This window comes from Podarcis pityusensis, assembly GCF_964106645.2.
Source record: "Podarcis pityusensis genome assembly, chromosome: 17".
Classification (NCBI taxonomy): domain Eukaryota; kingdom Metazoa; phylum Chordata; class Lepidosauria; order Squamata; family Lacertidae; genus Podarcis; species Podarcis pityusensis.
In genome coordinates this window covers 26,860,613-26,881,441 of record NC_138042.1, presented here as the reverse complement: position 1 = coordinate 26,881,441, position 20,829 = coordinate 26,860,613, and the positions used below count along the sequence as shown (strand labels likewise).

The 20,829-nt window shown below is 43.1% G+C and overlaps 1 protein-coding gene across 13 annotated transcripts in view; it reads left to right on the top strand.

Annotated features, from left to right (window-relative positions):
• The window catches only part of PALM2AKAP2 (PALM2 and AKAP2 fusion), a 224,425-nt gene that overhangs the window by 187,110 nt on the left and 16,486 nt on the right, over positions 1–20,829 (top strand). For 12 of the 13 annotated variants that reach the window (XM_080986690.1, XM_080986689.1, XM_080986684.1 and 9 more), the window contains one exon: positions 15,163–17,551. In XM_080986690.1, the coding sequence (XP_080842816.1) occupies positions 15,163–17,551 (2,389 nt within the window). Of the gene's footprint in view, positions 1–3,782; positions 4,046–15,162; positions 17,552–20,829 lie in introns of those variants that run through there. The other variant, XM_080986686.1, reaches the window with a different exon arrangement.

Sequence of the window (20,829 nt, the reverse complement as noted above, 5' to 3'; positions counted from 1 at the left end):
TTGATCTTCTTGCAGTCCATGGGAATCTCAAGAGTCTCCTCCAGCACCATAATTCAAAAGCATCAATTCTTCGGCGATCAGCCTTCTTTATGGTCCAGCTCTCACTTCCATACATTACTACTGGGAAAACCATGGCTTTAACTATACGGACCTTTGTTGGCAAGGTGATGTCTCTGCTTTTTAAGATACTGTCTAAGTTTGCCATCGCCTTTCTCCCAAGGAGCAGGCGTCTTTTAATTTCATGACTGCTGTCACCATCTGCAGTAATCATGGAGCCCAAGAAAGTAAAATCTCTCACTGCCTCCATTTCTTCCCCTTCTATTTGCCAGGAGGTGATGGGACCAGTGGCCATGAGCTTCGTTTTTTTGATGTTGAGCTTCATACCATATTTTACGCTCTCCTCTTTCACCCTCATTAAAAGATTCTTTAATTTCTCCTCACTTTCTGCCATCAAGGTTGTGTCATCTCCATATCTGAGGTTGTTGATATTTCTTCCGGCGATCTTAGTTCCAGCTTGGGATTCATCCAGCCCAGCCTTTCGCATGATGAATTCTGCATATAAGTTAAATAAGCAGGGAGACAATATACAGCCCTGTCGTACTCCTTTCCCAATTTTGAACCAATCAGTTGTTCCATATCCAGTTCTAACTGTAGCTTCTTGTCCCACATAGAGATTTCTCAGGAGACAGATGAGGCACTCTCATTTCTTTAAGAACTTGCCATAGTTTGCTGTGGTCGACACAGTCAAAGGCTTTTGCATAGTCAATGAAGCAGAAGTAGATGTCTTTCTGGAACTCTCTAGCTTTCTCCATAATCCAGCGCATGCTTGCAATTTGGTCTCTGGTTCCTCTGCCCCTTCGAAATCCAGCTTGCACTTCTGGGAGTTCTCGGTCCACATACTGCTTAAGCCTGCCTTGAAGAATTTTAAGCAAAACCTTGCTAGCGTGTGAAATGAGTACAATTGTGCGGTAGTTGGAACATTCTTTGGCACTGCCCTTCTTTGGGATTGGGATGTAGACTGATCTTCTCCAATCCTCTGGCCACTGCTGAGTTTTCCAAACTTGCTGGCATATTGAGGGTAGCACCTTCACAGCATCATCGTTTAAAATTTTAAATAGTTCAGCTGGAATATCATCACTTCCACTAGCCTTGTTATTAGCAGTGCTTTCTAAGGCCCATTTGACTTCACTCTCCAGGATGTCTGGCTCAAGGTCAGCAACCACACTACCTGGGGTGTACGAGCCATCCATTTTTTTCTGGTATAGTTCCTCTGTGTATTCTTGCCACCTCTTCTTGATGTCTTCTGCTTCTGTTAGGTCCTTTCCACTTTTGTCTTTTATTATGGTAATCTTTGTACGAAATGTTCCTTTCATATCTCCAATTTTCTTGAACAGATCTCTGGTTTTTCCCATTCTATTGTTTTCCTCTATTTCTTTGCATTGCTCGTTTAAGAAGGCCTTCTTGTCTCTCCTTGCTATTCTTTGAAAATCTGCATTTAATTTCCTGTATCTTTCACTATCTCCCTCGCACTTTGCTTGCCTTCTCTCCCCCGCTATTTGTAAGGCCTCGTTGGACAGCCACTTTGCTTTCTTGCATTTCCTTTTCGTTGGGATGGTTTTAGTTGCTGCCTCCTGTATAATGTTACGAGCCTCCATCCATAGTTCTTCAGGCACTCTGTCCACCAAATCTAAATCCTTAAACCTGTTCCTCACTTCCACCGTGTATTCATAAGGGATTTGACTTAGATTGTATCTTACCGGCCCAGTGGTTTTTTCCTACTTTCTTCAGTTTAAGCTTGAATTTTGCTATAAGAAGCTGATGATCTGAGCCACAGTCAGCTCCAGGTCTTGTTTTTGCTGACTGTATAGAGCTTCTCCATCTTTGGCTGCAGAGAATATAATCAATCTGATTTCGATGCTGCCCATCTGGTGATGTCCATGTCGTCTCTTGTGTTGTTGGAAAAGAGTGTTTGTGATGACCAGCTTGTTCTCTTGGCAGAACTCTATTAGCCTTTGCCCTGCTTCATTTTGAACTCCAAGGCCAAACTTGCCAGTTGTTCCTTTTATCTCTTGACTCCCTACTTTAGCATTCCAATCCCCTATAATGAGAAGAACATCCTTCTTTGGTGTCATTTCTATAGGGTGTTGTAAGTCTTCATAGAATTGGTCAATTTCAGTTTCTTCAGCACCAGCGGTTGGTGCATAAACTTGGATTACTGTGATGTTAAAAGGTCTGCCTTGGATTCGTATCGAGATCATTCTATCATTTTTGAGATTGCATCCCAGTACAGCTTTCACCACTCTTTTGTTGACTATGAGGGACACTCCATTTCTTTTACGGGATTCTTGCCCACAGTAGTAGATACGATGGTCATCCGAACTGAATTCGCCCATTCCCGTCCATTTTAGTTCACTGATGCCCAGGATGTCAATATTTATTCTTGCCATCTCATTTTTGACCACATCCAACTTACCAAGGTTCATGGTTCTTACATTCCAGGTTCCTATGCAATATTTTCCTTTACAGCATTGGACTTTCCTTTCGCTTCCAGGCATATCCTCAACTGAGCGTCCTTTCAGCTTTGGCCCAGCCGCTTCATCAGCTCTGGATCTACTTGTACTTCTCCTCTGCTCTTCCTCAGTAGCATGTTGGACGCCTTCTGACCTGAGGGGCTCATCTTCCAGCGTCATAACTTTTATATGCCTATTGTCTTTGTCCATGGAGTTTTCTTGGCAGGGATACTGGAGTGGCTTGCCGGTTCCTGCTCCAGGTGGATCACGTTTGGTCAAAACTCTCCACTATGACCTGTCCATCTTGGATGGCCCTGCACGGCATAGCTCATAGCTTCTCTGAGTTATTCAAGCCCCTTTGCCACGGCAAGGCAGTGATCCATGAAGGGGTTAGGATCCTCATACAATCTTGTGAATCAGGGCTGCAACAGGATAACTCTGCAGTTGCACCCCCGTGTCTCTTTCTAAATTTAACATAACAAAATGATGTGATTTTTGTGGCTGCAGTCCGTCTATACATGGTAACATCATGCTTTCTGACAAAAAAATAGAGAGACTTGGGCTTTCAGTGGAACCACAAATTCTAATTGTCTGGCTAAGCAGGTTGGTTGGTTGATTGATGGATTGATTGATTTCTAGACCATTTAACACATAGCCTTCCAAACTGTGTGTCATGACAGGTTAGTGTGTTGGCTGCAGTGTGTAGGTGTGTCGTCCAAACACTCCCCGCGCTCCTCCAGGGGCTGGAAGGCATTTAGTTTAACCTCTGGTTTGCTAGCAAAACTTAATTACTGTGTCGTGAAACGATACATGTCTAAAAAGTGTGTCACCGACATGGAAAGCTCTGGTTTAACATATTAAAAGTATTTCTAAGTCGTGTCAGTGTAGAATGTATTTGTATTCAATAGTGGACATAGTTGTTTTGTTTTATAACATTACAATGTTTCATAAAGGCGGCAAAACCAGTGGTAGGTCACTGTGAGCAGATACAATCTCCTGTAACTACAATTCCCATCAGCCTCAGCATGATCAGGGATTATGGGAGATGTAGTCCAACATCTGGAGGGTGCCATGCTGGCTGTTCTTGCTGGACAGTTTGCATCACTTACCAATCTGAAAACTGAAGCTGATACTTTGAAACTTTGAAATATTATGGTTTGGGTTTTATTTGAAATGTGTTTGGTTACAAATGGAGCTGAAACGACTGTCTTTGTGGGAGGTGGAAAGTGATGTCAGTGGCAGAGTGAGCCTTGCTAGAAGTTCCTATTTTGCTATACAGTACTGCAGAGACTCAGCCTGACATTTACTTTCTAACATTTCTTTGTATGAATGGATTGAAAGGGGGGGAGCTTGTGCGTGCTCTCTCCCCCTCTCTTTCCCTTTCTATAAACCAGCCCTCAGCCTTCTGACATCACAGTCCCATAAGGAGGCAGAGAAGGAATTTGATTTCAATGAGCTAAAAAAAGGAGTCTTTGTAGGGGGTGGGGGGTGGGAGAGGCACGCGTCTGCTTCAAAGATCCTAGGCATCAAATGAGGTAAGCTCCTGTTTCTTATTCTTTCCTTACTCTAGACAGCACAGGTTGTCCTGTCGTTAAGTGTTTTGTTCCGAAGAGTGCATTTTATCATAAAGGTTGCAGGCAGCGTGGTTGAGGTTTAAAAGAATATGTGGCTCCCGTCTGCTGCAAACTATGCGGTAACGGTTGCAAATGTTATGTTTCCTTTTCCTGCCTTAATAACTTAAGACACTTCTTGCTTGTCCCAACCAAAATTAATTAGTTAGATGAAGTTAGCACGAGTGGAGGAAATACTCTGCGCCTTTGCAACATGCAATTTTCAGAAGTAGTCTGTAATATTTTAGGAGAAATAGGTCTCTAAATGATTGCAGACCCGTTTCTGAGCTACTCGGAACAGCCTCCTTCTCCTGCTGCAGTGCAGTGTAATGTACTTGGGGTTATCAGCAGGATCATGCAGCTTTCTCCTCCTTTTCAAAGGGCTATTTTAAAACACAGCTTATACTTTTCTGCTACATGAGACCTTCTTGAGTACAGCAAATGGACACTGGAGAAACACAATAGGGGTAGCTAGCCGCTTGGGTTTGTACAGCACTTGTGAGGTCTGTTTCTCCTTTGACTTCTCTCTCGCTCTCTCCCATTCTAATAATGCACCCATTGATATAGAGAGTGTGTTTAATTGTGTCTGAAAAAGCAAGCATAGAATGGTGCCTTTATATCACCATTCTCCAAGCTGCCTCACACTGCTTCGCTATTTCTTTTCGTTCACTTAATTTAGTAGTTAAAACACTATTTAGGATTGTTATCCCAAGTTCTACTTGTTACCACTTAACTTGTTCACTGATGAGTTATCAGTTTGTCTGGAAAAATTATTTATCTCTCCTCTTTCCTCCCCCCCCCCAGTTGTTTTTAGTTCTCCCCCTCCTCACTTTCTTTAAATAGCATCTGTTTCTTGTTGTATAATATTCTGGAAACTAGAGTTACCTCTACAGTTTAAAAAAGTGTGCATCTGTCTTAACACAATTGCCTTCGGAAGATTAGACCATTTATTTTCATATAACCATTTCGGTGTGATAATATAATATATACTTCAAACAACTTCTCATTCTGCTGGTTTGGTGTGGGGGCATCTTGCTTTCAACTTACACTCACCCCTCCAAATTTTCATACATTACCCTACCAGACTTTTAGGAGGTTCTTGTTTTGAATAGTTACTTTGCAACATGCTTGTTGAGTTTGTGCCTTCCTTTCATCATCCACCTTTTCTGCCTAATGCAACATAGATGAAAATGTGTTAATCAAATAAGTACCTTAACATAAGCCAGATGTGCTGCTTCTGACTTCATTGGTGGCTTTTCATCAGGAAATGGAGAATCGGTGGCTGCCGGGAGGGAGCAGCAGGAGGAGTGGGTTGGAGAAGGGAATGTCTTATTCATTAGGATTCCTTTGGTTCCTTTTGTCCATACAAGGAGGAGGAGGAGAGCAGTTTCTAAATCAGGCTTCCACTGAAATGAGCTGGCCTGGGGAATGGTTAGGCGAATGGTTAAGAAAACATAGGGAAATTACTGAGCTTATACTGCTAGTTAGTCGTCACATGGTAGGTCATATGTTATAGCCCAGATACACCAATGGCATGTAAAGAATTTGACGGCATCCTGTTATACTTCCTTCTTGAAAGCAGTGTTGTAAGTCATTCTTTATTAACCTTTCCACACCCCAAAAGAAATAGCTGGTTTTGTACTTCAGATATGAGTTTCTCACTAACCTTCAAAAATGACAAAATGCTTTGGAAACCACCGTGAGATCCCAAAGGACTTCATGACACAGGATGTGGTCTGCTTTTCTCTCTTTTTTTTACCCTTTCAAGAAAGAAATGATAGCACACGCAAGCTCTTTAGCATGCCCAAAGTAGCTGTTTATGCCAATTTGCTGAGTTCAGCGTCCAGCAGATCTATTTTGCTTGTTTTGCCAAGACTCTGGACTCATCTACACTTCTATTTGTCCCATGATTTCTTCAGTTTGTCTTGTGATTTTATAGGCGTGGGTCTGAACAGTTTTCAAAATTAGCCAGGCGCATTTTGCACCTGGCTATTGGCCACTTGCGACAATGTGAAGATTCCTGGGCGCCAGGATAGCACCTGAGATCTCCACCATCTGGAGGTGCATGCCTGGGGATCATTGGATCTGGACTGTTTTCACACACTAGCAACACATCCTGTAGAATTCTATCACTTATGTTTTGTCTGCACAATCAGAATGAATTTCTGGAACCAAATTGCTTTTTCTGTGCAGCCTGAGCAGGAGCAGTGAACAACGTTATAGTCAGTTATTGTAGTTTGTCTTCAGTTACCCAACTCCACTGCCCTGCTCACAGTTGTAAAGAATATTCTTACGTTATGAATGGTCCGTGTCACCAATTTAAAAAGAGAGGTTGGAGTAGGCCAATATATAATGTGGACTGTCCTTGGATCAGGGACATTTCTTCTTTAAGTTCTCAAAGCCCTTAACCTCGCTCAAGGTTGTCATCCAAGCTAGCCAGATGTTTAACTGAGAACCAATCACAGTCAATCCATCATTTGAAAAGTAAGACTTTAGAGCTATCTTCCCCAAAATTGCAACTAGACATTCTGTTTTGGCGACTGCAGCCTTGGTTTAAGGAGCCATTTGGCCCCCAGCTTACATATCTGAGTTTCAAACACTGGGCCTGATAGGTTTTTTGTTTGCCCTGTCACTTTCCCTGGAGAACATCCACTGTGTTCTTCTGAATAAGAACAAATGGCAGAAGAAGAAACCTGATTGGCATTTGTTCCAATTCAGCAGTAAATAACAGGTTTTCCCAGGGAAAGTGACAGGGCAAACGAAAAACCTCTCGGACTATTTTTGCTGGGACTCCCAATACCAGAAAGGGGCTTGGGAAGAGATGCTGAATGGAGGCAAGTCATGAGAGGGGAAGAGTTTAGCTTCCTTCACCTATGTACCCATTTTGCTTTGAAGGCTGGATGTCCCTCATCCTATTACTTCCTGGTTGGGTCCATTCTGGAAAGTGCAACAGTTTGGCCTTATGGTCCCAAATGTCCAAGCAGCGGATTTTTTTCCCCATCCTGATCACTGGAAGTTCCTTGACATCCTTCCAAAAATTTGGCCCTATTGAAACAGTTGGATGCAGTGGCAAGACCCAGGTTACGTAGGTTCCTGCATGACAAGAGGTTGCAAGTAATTCTAAGTTATTGGCTGTTTTGCTTTTTGATGCCTGTACTACCTCTGTTCTGATTTCCATACATGCTCTGCTTCTCAGACACTTAACATTTTGTGGAATAGGAATTCCAAGAAGTGGGGGGTGGTGGGGGGAATGTGCTAATAGTTTTCAAAAGCCACAAATAGTTGCAGTTTTACTACAGTACATTGCATAAATGTCACTGCCACATAGCAGCTGGAATCAAAAGGCAAAACAAGGCATGCGAGTGTGGAATATGCTACACATACTAAAAATAACTCCTACAGAGTTTTAATTCTGATTACTTCAAGATGGCATCGGTAGAACTTTTGAGCACTGAAGCTATATGCTAACGTGGTGAAACTAGTCTGTTTGCATGATCTGTTCAGAGGGGAAGGTGGATTTCCATTTCAGGAACGGGCTCCCGTAAGGACAAAAAAATAAGTCAGATTAATTTTTTGTTTGTTTTACTATCACTGGCATCACATTTTAACTGATGGCAAGGAAGTGTGGACTCTCAAAAGGGACTTTCGCTCCCATTGACCTAATTAGTAATTACAAGCATGTTCAAGCATGGGTTTCTGATACATTATTCAAGCCTCATCCTGTGTATTCTCAAAAGTTTATATTATCCCTCCTTCTTATTCCTATGGCAAGAGCACCCATGCTCTAGAAAGGCTGCTACCTTTCTAGATACTCATGGTCCTACTCTAGAGTCTATGTGACAGTGTGAAAGAGAAACCCTAACTGTTGAATGAGCGTCTCCACTCCCATCGTTCTGCTCAGACACTGAGATCCAGCTCCGAGGGCCTTCCGGCGGTTAACTCACTGCGAGAAGTGAGGTTACAGGGAACCAGACAGAGGGCCTTCTCAGTAGTGGCGCCTGCCCTGTGGAATGCCCTTCCACCAGATGTCAAGGAAATAAACAACTACCTGACTTTTAGAAGACATCTGAAAGCAGCCGTTTAGGGAAGTTTTTAATGTTTGATGTTTCATCGTGTTTTTAATATTTGCAAGTAGATAAATAGGTACCGCTCTGGTGGGAAGGTAAAGGGCGTTTCCGTGCACTGCTCTGGTTTCACCAGAAGTGGCTTAGTCATGCTAGCCACATGACCCGAAAAACTGTCTGCGGACAAACTTCAGCTCTCTCAGCCAGTAAAGCAAGATGAGTGCCGCAACCCCAGAGTTGTTCACGACTGGACTTAACTGTCAGGGGTCCTTTACCTAGCTGCTTTAATGGTGCTATAGCTGAGTTCTGATTTACTATGCAGAAGTAATTCTCATTTATTTTACTGGGTTCTAATGGCAAACCTAGACAGCATCTTAAAAAGTAGAGACATCACCTTGCCAACAAAGGTCCGTATAGTAAAAGCTATGGTTTTCCCAGTAGTGATGTATGGAAGTGAGAGCTGGACCATAAAGAAGGCTGATCGCCGAAGAATTGATGCTTTTGAATTATGGTGCTGGAGGAGACTCTTGAGAGTCCCATGGACTGCAAGAAGATCAAACCTATCCATTCTTCAGGAAATCAGCCCTGAGTGCTCACTGGAAGGACAGATTGTGAAGCTGAGGCTCCAATACTTCGGCCACCTCATGAGAAGAGAAGACTCCCTGGAAAAGACCCTGAGGTTGGGAAAGATGGAGGGTACAAGGAGAAGGGGACGACAGAGGACAAGATGGTTGGATAGTGTTCTCGAAGCTACCAGCATGAGTTTGACCAAACTGCGGGAGGCAGTAGAAGACAGGAGTGCCTGGCGTGCTCTGGTCTATGGGGTCACGAAGAGTCAGACATGACTAAACGACTAAACAACAACAATGGCTAATATTAGGACCTATTTTTCTTACTTTACCTGGGTATTTATTTTGACCCAATAATATGTCACATTTATATGGGGCATGGTCAGGTCAGACTTAAATCTTTCCCATAGAAATCTATGAGACATCACAATGGCTAAGCATGCCCTAAACACTCCCATTGAAATAAATGACATAGAAAACTCTGGTTGCATCATGTTTGCTTTTTTAAAAACCAGTGTTTTATTTATTCATTCAACCTCTGTATCTGCTGTTTTTAATCTTGTGTAGGTTAGAGGCTTCTGGGCAACTATTTTCATTAGCCTCTTGTACATCTGGATTTGTAAACATATGTTTTAATTAAAAGGATGGTCACAATGGCATGACCTTCAGGAACTATGTAATGCCATAATTGCATGTCCTGATTTTAGGATCTAAAATTTAGGTAGTCAGATGTATATGAGAAAATTATGTAATGGGAATATTATCAGTATGAGGTTTCTTCTCTAATTATTTCACTAACTAGTAGTCAAACTCTTTTTGCTTTGTGTGCTAAACACAGAAGAAGTTGTGAAATGACCGCAAAGCATCATATTTTAGTAAGGCAACAAGAGCAATCAGGGAAATGGAAGAAGCTTGCAAAGCAACATCTGTTTTATTTTAATAGTTCATATTGCACCAAGACTTGGGTAACAGGGCAGATGACCTTTTCTCTGTGAACAGAGAATGTCTTCCCATTGTTAGGATGAAACCATGTATTACATGGTTGTTTTTCTTAGAGAAAATATATTTCAGAAAGAGGCAATTTTGAGCGGAATGGTGGTCTGGGGAGGTTCCTCCTCTCCCCCCTCCCTCTCTCTCTCTCACACACACCATGTATGTGACTTGTAATTCTGTCAATGTAATTATTGAGTGTAGTGACACAAACAGAGAAGAACAGTATTCGGCAGCAGTAGGCGACTTGATACCCTCCAGTTGTTCTGGATTATAATTCTCATCCTCCCTGTTCATTGGCCATACTCGCTGTGGCTGATGAGAACATCTAGAGGGTGCTTAACGGAAAAAAGACATAACATTCCAGATCACCCCCATGGATAAGAGATTGGGAGTGGGGTGCAAGCTCCCTCCCTCCTCCCCTTGCTGGTGTAAATTCTCTTTCTGCTTCTTTCATCACCTTCACCATGATTTATCGTTATGCGTGCATGTGCTTATTCTGAGCAGAGTTCTCTCTCCTTAGCCAGAACTGGAAGCCAGGGTTTTAAAACAGGGTTAGACCCGAACCATGGTTAACTGTACCTAACATCTGCTTCAGCTGCTTCTCCTGTTATAAGGGGTGCATCCACAAGTCCTTTGCCACTGCCTACACATACTGTGTCTTGTCTATGTCCATGCTACGTATGAACCACCAGTTGGCTTCCGCTTGTCCATAGGTCTCTTGCAGGCAGAGTCCATTGATATGTCTATATAAGCAAACCCCGAAGTCCTTCATAAAAATCATCCAGTGTTTTTTTGCGGGGAGGAAAGGAACCATTAGGTCCAGTCGCGGACGACTCTGGGGTTGTGGCGCTCATCTCGCTTTATTGGCCGAGGGAGCCGGCGTACAACTTCCGGGTCATGTAGCCAGCATGACTAAGCCGCTTCTGGCAAACCAGAGCAGCGCACGGAAACACCGTTTACCTTCCCGCCGGAGCAGTACCTATTTATCTACTTGCACTTTGAGGTGCTTTCGAACTGCTAGGTTGGCAGGAGCTGGGACCGAGCAACAGGAGCTCACCCCGTCGCGGGGATTCGAACCGCCAACCTTTTGATCGGCAAGCCCTAGGCTCTGTGGTTTAACCCACAGCGCCACCCGCATCCCTCCCTAGTGTCCTTAGGTAGTGATATTACTGGCCAAACAGTAGGCAGCAGAGGGAATAGCATTCATCACTTCTTTTGCTCAGAGAAGTAATGGGTTACAGCCCAGTGCACATTCGCCTTTGCTGCAGTGTGTTCAAGCGCTAAGGAAGCATATATTTTTTTGCAGCTTGCAGTGTGCCTGTTCTTGATCACAGTTCTAAACTGATGAGAGTTTTAGTTCTATATAAACAATGGTCTGATAGCTTTATTGGCCAGAGGCTAAGGTGATGTTTGATGCGTCACTGGGAGCTCTGCGAACATGTCAAAACTGTGAATGTTTATACGGAAGCAGGTTTGTCTGTAACGCAACATGTCCAGAAAAGGATACAGGGAAATAACCCCTCATGGTCCTTTATAGTCGTAGTATCTGTAGAAGCGTCAGAACTCTCAGATCTTGCAAGACTATATATTCGTTATTATAGAAATCACAGAACACTAGAGTTGGAAAGGACCACAAAGTTAATCTCTTTCAACCTCTCTTTCACTCAAAGTGGGGCTCAAACCCACAACCCTGAGATTAAGAGTCTCGTGCTCTACCAGCTGAGCTATATGAGCAGCGTTCAAACTGATACAAATTGCTCTGTTGCAATAAGCGGTGGCAGGGGGAACCTCCCTTAAAAGCTCCCATTTGCACTAAATGCAGCTTTTTTCTTATGTTCATTGCAGAGGGGGGATTTTTGTCAGGAACATGCCTAGGAAGGTTAGCACCCCCTTCTCCAACACCCTTGTCCTAACGAGAATCTTCCCTCAGCACTACAAATAAAATTAAATCCCAGACATGGTTGCTAAACATGAAATAAAAGTAATATCCGTTTTAACTGTTAGTTTACTAACTTTCGCTAGATCATAGCCATATTTGGCATTCAGTATCTAAACTGGGGGGAAACCAAAGAATGTGACAACTGCAAATTCAATATTTTAAATGCAAACACAAATTCTGCAATTGCAGTTTTTTTTTCCTTGATTTGTTTTGGTTCTAATTTCAAGCCGCATTTTAGTTTCATTATTTTGCTTGTAATAAAACTTTTCAAAAGAGCGATGTTTAATTTATGTCCTGATTTCTGCAAGTTACTGCACACTTTCAACATATAGGTCTTTCATTCATTGCCTTAAAAAAAAAAAAACACCAACCACCCCTTCCTTTCTATTTAGTAGGGGCATAAGAAATCAAGGAGAGAGAGTGTGTTTTTCAGACCTTGTGCCATATTTATTAATAGCTACAGAAGTCGCAGTTCATAATAAAGAAGCTATTGTGAATCAGCAGTGTGGTTCACAGTCCTAACTTGTCATTTTAATTTTGAAACCTTTTAATTCCTTAGCCATGCCAAATTCCCTCAGGATGTAAATAGATCTGTAGTGGGTTCTAAACCTTTACGTTAAAACATAAATTCTTTTTCAGCATGTGCTATTTTTTAGTTATATTTGAGGGCTTATCCTGATGATCTCATATTTCTTCCCCGAATATCAAAATGCAGCATTTTCAATGCCAGGCTTGCAAATAAGTAAACAGATGTTACCAGCCCATTAAAAAAATTCATTAAACCAACTTCCTACCTACACTAAATTTAATCATTTGTAGCCTTAAAGAAGGAGAAAAGTGAATGAATACAATTTTCCTGCTTGGTCACCTGGAGACTTTGTTTTTCACCACAGGTGACCAGATAGGTGAGTGCTTGCCATGCATTCTATCTAATTGTGCCCTTATGTGAAAGGAAAAAGTATTTACATAAACATAAAAGCTTTTGATTTAATGAATGCCTCTGTTAACTGAAAGGGGAAGTGATCTTTGCTGACTTCCTCTGCAGACTTTTACACCACCTTCCACAATCCCATGAAATTGGTTTTCAGGGTCTGGAGGTGGATACAAGGGGAAGGTGAATGTGAAAATTACCTCTCTTTTGCACAATGCCCTTCCATTGACAGAATGAGACAATTGGATCCCACCCTTATCCCATATTCTGGAAGAATTTTCTCATTTGTGAAGCGTAAATTAAGGTTCTAGTTCTGAGGAATCTTCTAAACCAGGGTTTCCCAAACTTGAGTCTCTAGCTGGTTTTGGACTACAACTTCCATCATCCTTGACCACTGATCCACTTGCCCAGAGGAGCATTGGGCTTACCTTCCTTGAACAGCAGCCCAGCAAGCCATATTTGAAATATGCATGGGTACTCATAAGTGATTGTGATGGAGTTTGAGGTGGGAGGGAGAGAGAAAGATAGAGGTCTGTTGCTTAAAGAAAGTGTTCAAGAATTTGGGTGTGCCTAAAGTAGCACTGTGGATTTTGGCCTATTGTATTTATCCAAGCTATGATGCAAAAGTTCAGAAACCCAAGTTGTAATTTCTCAAAGCGACAATACCCAAAAGGCTGCCCCATAGCCCTGTAAGATCACACATATCATCTGAGGAAATTCTCTTTGTGGCACTGCACCCTACAGTATAGGGACGTGGGTGACGCTGTGGTCTAAACCACAGAGCCTAGGGTTTTTCGATCGGAAGGTCGGCAGTTCTAATCCCCACGACAGGGTGAGCTCCCTTTGCTTGGTCCCTGCTCCTGCCAACCTAGCAGTTCAAAAGCACGTCAAGTGCAAGTAGATAAATAGGTACTGCTCCGGCAGGAAGGTAAACGGCATTTCCTTGTGCTGCTCTGGTTCACCAGAAGTGGCTTAGTCATGCTGGCCACATGACCTGGAAGCTGTCTGTGGACAAACGCTGGCTCCCTCGGCCTATAGAGCGAGATGAGCACGCAACCTTAGAGTTGTCCGCGACTGGACTTAACGGTCAGGGGTACCTTTACCTTTATCCTACAGAACATTAAAGAAAACCCTTCAAGCATCCCTATTTTCTAGGGACGTTCCTGGATTTACAGAAGCCATCCTGGTTTCTGATTAGATCCCGGAATGTCCCGCTTTCCCTTATGACATCCCTGTTTTCATTGGAGAAATGTTGGCGGGTTTGGAGTTGTGTGACCCCTGATCCAAGGGGAAAGGTAACTATGCAACCTTTAGAATTCAGCTGAAGGCAGCCCTGTATAGGGAAGGTTTTTTATGTTTAATGTTTTATTATGTTTTTATAAAGATGAGGGGATTTTTTACTCTAAAAGATTGTTAAAAATGGGGGGGGGGGTTCCATCTTATACATGAATAGTGCAGAGTTGGGACAGGTGATTGCTTGCAGCCCTGAGCAAGAGTTTTTCTGTGGCGATTGGATGGGTGAATGGTGTATGCAGCCAGGGCTGCTTTGGATTGGCTGTTGTTGCGGCAAATGGGTGGGTTATTGTTGGCTGTGTCAAGGGCTGCTGTGGATTGGCTGCCGTTGCGGCCAGTGGGCGTGCGATTGGCGGCTGCTGGCTGTGATCTTGCAGGCGGTGGTGTGTTGCAGCGTTCTCCATTCGTGTGAGTGATTATCTGCATTCCCTCCCCCCCAAAAAAACTCAACAACTCTGGGCCATCTCCCCCAACTTTCTTAAATTGTAGTCCCCAAAAACGGGGCATCTTATACATGGGGACATGTTATACACGGAAAAATATGGTATGTTGTAGGTGGTGATTTGAAAACTGGCATTTCCTGTTATTGCCCCTGTACTATGGGGTGCGTTTCCCTCTACCATACCTGAAGCATCAGGTGCTTCAGGTCTCTTTTGGAGGCATATTATTTTGCCCAGGCTTTCCCTGATCCATAATAACAGGTTTTTCTGTTTTTATATGCTTTTTATACTGCTGTTTTAACAATTTTGTCCTATATTTCTGTTTTAACCTTTTTTATTGGTTTAATGTTGTATACTGCTTAGAGGTGTGTGGTTAAAAAAAATGAGCAGTTTATAAATGCCTTTAAATGAAAGGTTACGAATGCTTCAGGTTACAAACTCCCCTAACCCAGAAGTAGATGCTCCTGGTTGTGAACTTTGCCCCAGGATGCATACGGAAATCACGCCCCAGAGGTATGCGCCCAGCAGGAGGCCCCATTAGCGAAAGCGTGCCTCAGGTTAAGAACGGTTTCAGCTTAAGAACGGACCTCCGGAACGAATTAAGTTTGTAACCAGATGTACCACTGTATCATGTGAAAACCATATTCTCTTTCTTTTCTAGAAGAATTTGATTCCCATTCTCATATAATGATTTACGGGGGGGGGGTTGCTGGAGGTGATGATTGCTTTAGGCATTTTTTTGCATTACAAGGAATCTTATTTTTCCACAGAACTTCATAGTTGCTTCCCTCTCCCTTTCTATTTCCTCTATAGAAATCATCTAGACTCTCTGAGGATGACATCAAGTTGAGAAAAGAGACAGACCGATATCGTGCCAATTTCCTGGACCCTGCTGGTGTGCATGCGGCAAAGGGAGAGAGGATGGAAATAGAAGCCCTGGCCTCCGAACGTAGAAGCATCACAGTGGGGACTTCAGTGCGCGCAGCGGACAACCAAACTCACTTCGCTTCCCCTGCTGCAAGCCACAATGGACTTAAAGACAGGCATGAATCGTTGGACAGTGAGGTTGCTAAAGAGATCAGGTACCTTGATGAAGTACTAGAGGCAAACTGTTGCGATTCGGCTTCTGATAACCCCTTTAATGGGATGACTTCCTCCTCCCCTGAGCCAAGCGCATCCATTGTTGTGGATGGCTCTGGTCCATCTGTTCACCTTTCTAATGATTCCAGAGCACCCAACGAAAGCAGCACCATTGTAGTTCGCGGGCAAGCAGCTCCAGTCGTGGAGCACAGTGGAATAAACGTTGCACCTGGGAAGCTTAAGCCAAACGGCCACTCCATGGGCACCCTGCAAGAGGAACACTGTGACAGCCTGAAAGTGCCAGTGAGTCCATGCTCTTCCACAAGCTCGAGGTCTTCCAAGGATGGAGAAGCGACGTTGGCCACCATTAAGAAAGAGGCTAAGTTTGAGCTTAGAGCGTTTCATGAAGACAAGAAGCCATCGAAGCTCTTTGAGGAGGAGGACCCAAGGGAGAATTATAGAGTGCGTAAAGTGAGGCCCTCCGAGGAAATGATGGAGCTGGAGAAAGAGAGGCGGGAGCTCATTCGAAGACAGGCTGTCAAGAAGAACCCAGGTATAGCAGCAAAGTGGTGGAACCCTCCCCAGGAGAAGACGCTGGAGGAGCAGCTAGATGAGGAACACCTGGAGTCTCACAAAAAATACAAGGAACGCAAAGAGAAGCAGCAGCAGCAGCCACCAATGCCTGTGAAACATGTCTCACATTTGTCTGCAGCACCTGATCCAGCTAGCAGCAAAAAGGTTGATGTTGTCACAGAGCAAATAGATTTTTCAGCTGCACGGAAGCAGTTCCAGTTAATGGAAAATTCAGGCCCGCCAAATAACACAACAGCAGCACCCAAGAGATCAGGGACCCCCAAAATGTTCACCATACAACCCTTCTACAAACCAATAGGTCCATCTCAAATGGACCGGCGAACAGCCTCAGTTACAAAGCCTGTCTCTTCGTGTGGGCAGACTTTGCTAGTTGGTAACAACGATATAACTGTTGTAAAAGCTGAGAAGGTGTCTTGCATCTTAGATGACAATAGCGTTCAGAACATCTCTGGTGACTCGGTGAGAGTCTCTCCATACAGTGATGCCACGAAACATGGCCATGCTACAAAGGGATGGTCGGATGATGGTGAGTTCATGAGTGCAAAGGCAGTCTTTACAGTGGTGAGAGATGATGAGCAGGGCACCTTAGATCAGTTCTCGAGGTCAGTCAATGTGTCTTCCCCTCCAGAGGAACTGGACTCTGGGCTGGATGAATTGTCAGTGAGATCTCAGGATACAACCATTTTGGAAACACTTTCCAATGACTTCAGCATGGACAATATAAGTGACAGTGGTGCCTCCAATGAGACAATGAATGCCCTTCAAGAAAATTCGCTCACCGATTTCTCCTTGCCCCAGACCCCTCAGGCTAACACTCCTTCCGACTGTCGAGGAGACGGTATTTTCAAGTCACTTAGCGACCATGGCTTTTATTCTCCATCTTCACCGTTACTTGACTCCATGCTCATTGATGAGCAGTTGGAATACCAGGCTGGCCTACTGGTCCAAAACGCCATTCAGCAAGCCATAGCTGAGCAGGCTGACAAAGCAAGTTTTAAGCAATCCGCTTCAGAGCAAAAGAACCTCCAGGTCAAAGAACAGGAGGAGGAGGTGATCAAGGCACCGTGCTCTGAGAAACGGCACAATCCATCATTTCAGCCTCCTCAGGTGTCCTCTCCTGTGCAAGAAAAGCGAGATTCAGCACCAAAGACTTCTGCAGCTCAAGACTCTGTACTCAGGGAAAGGCAAGTTCCACAGCCATCTCCTGTTGCTCACACCACCAGACCAGTCACTGTGGAGGAAACCAAGCCAGAAGTCAGCTATTTCAGCAAGTATTCAGAAGCCGCTGAGCTAAGGAGCACGGCTTCCATTCTGGCTATGCAAGAAGCAGAGGTGACAGTAGGGCCTTTCAAACTAAGGTCAAAAAAGCAGAGGACTTTGTCTATGATAGAAGAAGAAATCCGAGCAGCCCAAGAAAGAGAGGAAGAACTGAAAAGACAAAGGCAGGGTATGCAGCTGGCACGCAGCCCTGTTGCAAAGAGTGCGCCTCCTCTACCCACCAGAACTGTGTCTTACAGAACTGCACCAGGTAAGAGCCTAACTTTTTCCTTAATCAGCAAAATAGATGCAGACCAGTGACAGCCAGTGTGGTATCCTTGATGTGTTTGTTACTGGACTCCAGTTCCCGTCAGCTCCAGCCAGAATGGCCATGTATGATAGGGGTTGTAGTCCTCCAACATCTGGGTTGGGGCAGCAAATTGGCTATCTCTGGTGGAGACTAGGTTGCTCTCAGACTACAGCCTTTCTGTTTGGTTGCAAACTTTCACCCTGATGAAGAACTCCTCTAGCAGAGCAAGCTTTGCTGGATCAGACCAAGGGTCCCACCTATTCCCTGCATCCTGTTAGCAAAAATGGCATCCAGGTGCCTCCAGGGTGCACATGACAGAACATGACATTATTTCCCCCTCCTTATTTGTTTGTCTCCATCATCTGGCCCTGATCCTGCCATTCTGTTGAGTGATCATGACTGGTTGCCATTGATAGATCACTGCATTTGCTTTTGTTTTTAGAAGTCACCCACTGCATCTTATGGCAGGGGGTAGGCTAATCTGCAGTGGGGTGGGGGGATCTCTCTGAGTTCCCTAGGAATAGGAATTCCAGAGAGTCTGTTGCGTACTGCTGAATATCTTGCCTGTATGAATGATGGAACTGCAAGAAGAGCCTCAACTGAATATATTATGGCATGGGAAGGTGCATATGGGAAAGGCACTTTATATCATTGCCATCTGCTTTTGAAATATAAATAAGTGGTGGTCCACCATCCCAATAATTTTGGGTACTTTTGTTTCCTTTGATTCCAGTAGGGGATGGAAAGCATGGGCGTAACTTTCCTATTGATATCAGTAGATCTAATAACTATCTGTGCTACTTCCTAGAAAAGATAAATGATGTAGATGTAGAACAATAGTGTACAATGTAGATCAAATGATAGAGGGGAGGGAAATAGGCTACAAAGGAGTGGGTGCGTCTTCAAAGTTATTTTTTCCATGTGGCATTCACTCCTGACCTTAATGTCATCTGTTGTAAGATGTCAACTTTAAGGAACCGCCAGAAATTGGAACTGTGAGCTTCTGCTTTGAGAACAAACCTGATTAAAAGTGGGCAAGCTGGCTGGCTGCATTTCAGTGTCAGCAACTTTGGGAAGACTGCTAGATCCATCTTCAAGAGCATTTCCAAACATGTGCTTGAATCAGTGCCGGATTTATGTATAAGCTAAACAACCTATAGTTTAGGGCCCCACTCTCTTGGGGGGGCCCAAAAAATTTAGAGGGGGGAAAACTGGATGTACATTTCCAAAATATAAGTTAAGTTCAACAATTACTTTGATAAAATACATATTTCATTATGTGCAAATGGCTTTAGTTACCTATTAGGTCCATAAATTACCATATAGCAAATATTCAACACAAAAAAACCAGTGACAATTTGTTGCTGAGAAAAGGCAGCTGGACATATAAAGGGCCCCATTACCTTCAGTAGCTTAGGGCCTCGTCAGACCTAAATCCGGCCCTAGCTTTCATTATTCCTTTAAGCTAATAAATATTCTCACTCTGTTTTACAACTTTGCAAGAAACAAAGAAGGTGAATAAATCATCTTCTTTTTTTTACCCTGGCAAATAGCTAACAATAAAGCCTCATACATCTCTTTGCTAGTTGGGAATAGAATTTGCTGCTCAGTCATATTTTCAGGTTTCAAGAAAGTGGTGAACTGCACAGATTATGTAGGTCAGGGAAGGGTTGTTTTGTTTTGCAATTTGCAGGAAACCTAGATGCTAGTAAAATGCTGGTGAAATGTGAGATACGGTTGAAAGGGAGGTAAACCTGGATTCATCTTTATTTAGAGAACAGTGAAGGTTCTGGGGAAAATATACAGGTTGGTTAGAAAGACAAACCCAAATAGGACGAATGCAAGAGTGAAGTGAACAGAAAAGTAATGTATGTATTGGTGGTTATACCTCTGTATGTAGCGCTTTTATCCTCCCTCTGTAGCATTCCTTAGAAGTTCTGTGTGACACAGGGAAAAGACGCTATAAATAAATCAAAAATTAGATTGCTATAATCAAAGAAAAAATCCCTATGGGAAATCACGTATAAAAATTTCCTGCTCTCTGTCACCATCTGGTGTTGCATGTTTATAGTGCATTCAAATTGTTGGGGTTGTTTTTTAATATTGTAGCTGAGTCCGTAGTCGTTCACAGGCCTGATTTAAATGTTATGCTGGCCATGTTTAAAAAAAATTTGCTGGAAGCAGAGAGGTAACCCAACACTGAGAAATTGGATACTAATAATGTTGGGTGTAGTATATATTCTAAAATTTACCGATATTGTTAAACACCAAGAAGAGAGAGAAAGTAATAGAAGTTTTGATGTAAAATTGTCTTTGTTATACACTGGGACAATAAGGTACAAGCTTAATAGAAATCTTGTGAATCTCTAGAAATTATTGTTCTTTTTGTGTGCATCTATTATTGCTTTCGGGATGGGATTTATAATTATTTTAGAATACTTAATGTCTAGAAGATGTTATCAAATGCATTGCACTGTAATAATAACCAAGCGCCTTTTGGCAAATGTATTGAAAGACGTTTTCATGGACTTTTGTGACACTTCTTCAGATGCAGCTTGAACTACTACAACTTACAGCTCAAACACGTTGACTATTTTAGTATAATTTTCTACAGAAAACCAGATAAGCCCTTATTTCATTTTCAGTTCTTTGCAACTTTTAGTGCCTTGCTCTTATTGGACTACATTTTACGGTGTCTGTAGAGTTCGCACCCTCCAGCTAACCGCATAACACACCTTTGCTACTTTCTCTGATCTTGGTATTATTTTCTTCATAGATGTAACTGAGCTGAGGAAGAATTTACTACCCTGTATTCTTTTGTTACACTCAGGGCATTGTGCAGCTTTCAGTGAGAGACAGAACCATCCATGTGTACCAGATGTCTCATCTGTGAACACCAGGAAATTCCTAACAGGATATGACTGATGCCTCATGGCAGCTGTAGCTTTCCCCAAGCCTCCATTTATGACCCCTATTAGTGTTCATGAATAAACAGTTGCTTCACAAAGACAGAAAGCAGGTTGCCGTTTTCGCTTCGGCTTCAGCTCACCTCCCATGTGTACATAGATGTAAGGCTGCAAATCCTATATACCCATTTTACTTGGGAGAAAGCCCCACTGATCTCAAGCATGCATACTTCTCAGTAGACATCTATTATACTATAAATTAATTAATTAATTGACTGGAGAGAGTCCTGAGGCCCCTGGGACTGCCATTCTCCATCCCAATAGATCAGAGAT